The sequence below is a fragment of the Dasypus novemcinctus genome, chromosome 28 (genome assembly GCF_030445035.2).
Source record: "Dasypus novemcinctus isolate mDasNov1 chromosome 28, mDasNov1.1.hap2, whole genome shotgun sequence".
Lineage (NCBI taxonomy): Eukaryota > Metazoa > Chordata > Mammalia > Cingulata > Dasypodidae > Dasypus > Dasypus novemcinctus.
The window spans coordinates 4585567-4588109 of NC_080700.1; the positions used below are offsets into that span (position 1 = coordinate 4585567).

Below are 2543 nucleotides of genomic sequence, written 5' to 3' on the forward strand. Positions count from 1 at the left end.
CAATAGTTTTGCATTTAAAGTCTATTTTGGCACCCACATCCCCATGAGAGCGTGGCCCAGGCCCCGCATCACACGGCAGGGCCTGGCTTCCTGCCGTGCAGCACAGCCTCCAAACCATGCTTGTCTTTTATGGCCATTGTGTGGCCCCAGTGCTGCCTTTGTTCCAGGCCCACTATGTGCCGGTGCCCCCTGGTGGACTGAGGGGGTGGTGGCTGGAAGTGGGAGGGGGACTGACCCAAGGGCTCATGCCACCCTTTGCTCACAGGTCTCCATGGTTGATGACCTCACTGCCCTCGTGATCGGCAATGGGTCCAGCACGTGCAAGGTAGGCTTTGCGGGTGAAAACATGCCCCGTTCCATGTTCCCGTCCATCGTGGGGCATCCCTGGCACCAGCGTGTCATGATGGGCATTGATCACAAGGACTCCTATGTGGGCAATGAAGCACAGAGCAAGAGGGGCATCCTGACTCTCAGGTACCCCATCAAGCATGGCATTGTCACCAACTGGGATGACATGGTGAAGATCTGGCACCACACCTTCTACAATGAGCTGCATGTGGCACCTGAAGAGCACCCCATGCTGTTGACTGAGGCGCCCCTGAACCCCAAGACCAACCGTGAGAACATGACACAGATCATGTTTGAGACCTTCAACATCCCTGCCATGTACGTGGCTATCCAGTCTGTTCTGTCCCTGTATGCCTCTGGCCGCACCACAGGCATTGTCATGGACTCTGGTGATGGCGTCACCCACACGGTGCCCATCTATGAAGGCTATGCACTTCCCCATGCCATCATGCGCCTGGATCTGGCTGGCAGTAACCTGACTGACTACCTCATGAAGCTCCTCAGCGAGCGTGGCTACAGCTTCACCACCATGGCCGAGCGGGAGATTGTGCGTGACATCAAGGAGAAGCTTTGCTACATTACCCTGGACTTTGAGCAGGAGATGGCCACTGCTGCTTCTTCCTCCTCCCTGGAGAAGAGTTACGAGCTGCCTGATGGGCAGGTCATCACCATTGGCAACGAGCGGTTCCGCTGCCCTGAGGCCCTCTTCCAGCCCTCCTTCCTGGGCATGGATTCCTGTGGCATCCACGAATCTACTGTCAAAGCCATCATGAAGTGTGACAAGGAGTTCTACAAAGACCTCTACACCAGCATGGTGCTGTCCGGTGGAACCACCATGTACCCTGGCTTTGCTGAAAGAATGCAGAAGGAAATCATGTCGCTGATTCCCAGCACAATGAAGATCAAGATCATCAACCCCCCTGAGCGCAAGTACTCGGTTTGGTGTGGTGGTTCCATCCTGGCCTCGCTGTCCACCTTCAAACATATGTGGATCAGCAAGCAAGAGTATGATGAGTACGGCCCCTCCATTGTCCACAGAAAATGCTTGTAGGTGGACTGTTACTTAATTATGTCACACCCTTTCTTGACAAAACCTAACTTGTGCAGAATACCAGATGAGATTGGCATGGCTTTGTGTGTTGTTTTTTTTTTTGTTTTGTTTTGTTTTTGTTGTTGTTGTTGTTTTTGGCACTTGACTCAGGATTTAAAAACTAGAATGGTGAAGGTGACAGCAGTCGGTTGGAGCAAATATCCCCAAAAGTTCTATAAATGTGGCTGAAGACATTGTACATTGTGGGCTTTTTTTTTTTTTAATACTCATTCCAAATACCTGAGATGCATTGTAACAGGATAGTCCTCATCTTCCCAAAAGCCACACATTTCTCCCTAGGGAGAAGTGCCTGGTCCTCACCTATGTCACACTTGGGAGGTGATAGCCTTGCTTTCATGTAAATAATGTGTCCTCCAAATTTTTTGAATTAAATCTTCCACCTTAATACTTGTTCTTTTATTTTGAGTGGCAAGCCATCATTACCCCCTTTTGGTCCCCTAACTTCAGATGTATGAAGCCTTTTGGTCCGCAGAGGGGGCTGAGGGGGCATGGTGGGTTAGATAAGAGGACATCAGAATGATGTGATGTTCTGGAAGCCAAGCAGATGAGGTCTGTCCAGGAGGGGTGTGGATGGAGGTGGCTGTTGAGCTGGACCACAGTGCTGGTGGCAAGACAGGTGGGTCAAAGTGTACCGTGAAAGGTGGGAGAATGGGGTCACAGAGTCAGCAACAGGAGCCTAGATCATTCTGAGATGTTCTGTGGGTGTGGGAAGAAGCATCACAGGGGCAGCTGGAGGGGTGGAGGAGTCCAGAAACGCTGATGTGTGGGATGGGAGATCTATAGATACCTCAACTAAGGGAATGACTGAGGAAAAGGAAGACCGATGGTCCTAAAAGGGTGGATTTTCAGGGAGGCCTGGGCAAGGCAGTGGTGGGGTCTGCCTGGGAGTCTTGTTTTCATCCTGAAGCAGGCTGGATGTGGGGCAAGGAGGAACTTTTTCCTTGGTTACTTTCCATCACTGAAATTAGTGTCAAGGTCCTTAGTGACAATGATCAGTGGGGACATGGGGGAGAGACTGAGGGGAAAGCAGGAGGGTGTAGGCATCATTAGGCAGAGGTACATGTGGCCTGGGTGCTGGGCATTC

At 51.4% G+C, this 2543-nt stretch overlaps 1 protein-coding gene across 1 annotated transcript; it reads left to right on the plus strand.

Moving 5' to 3' along the window:
• The first annotated feature begins 265 nt into the window (after positions 1 to 265).
• Positions 266 to 1399, plus strand: LOC101442163 (actin, cytoplasmic 1-like). Its single transcript, XM_012518313.2, has one exon. It carries the CDS (start codon positions 272 to 274, stop codon positions 1397 to 1399), a length of 1128 nt encoding a protein of 375 aa, XP_012373767.2. The 5' UTR covers positions 266 to 271.
• The last annotated feature ends 1144 nt before the right edge of the window (positions 1400 to 2543 follow it).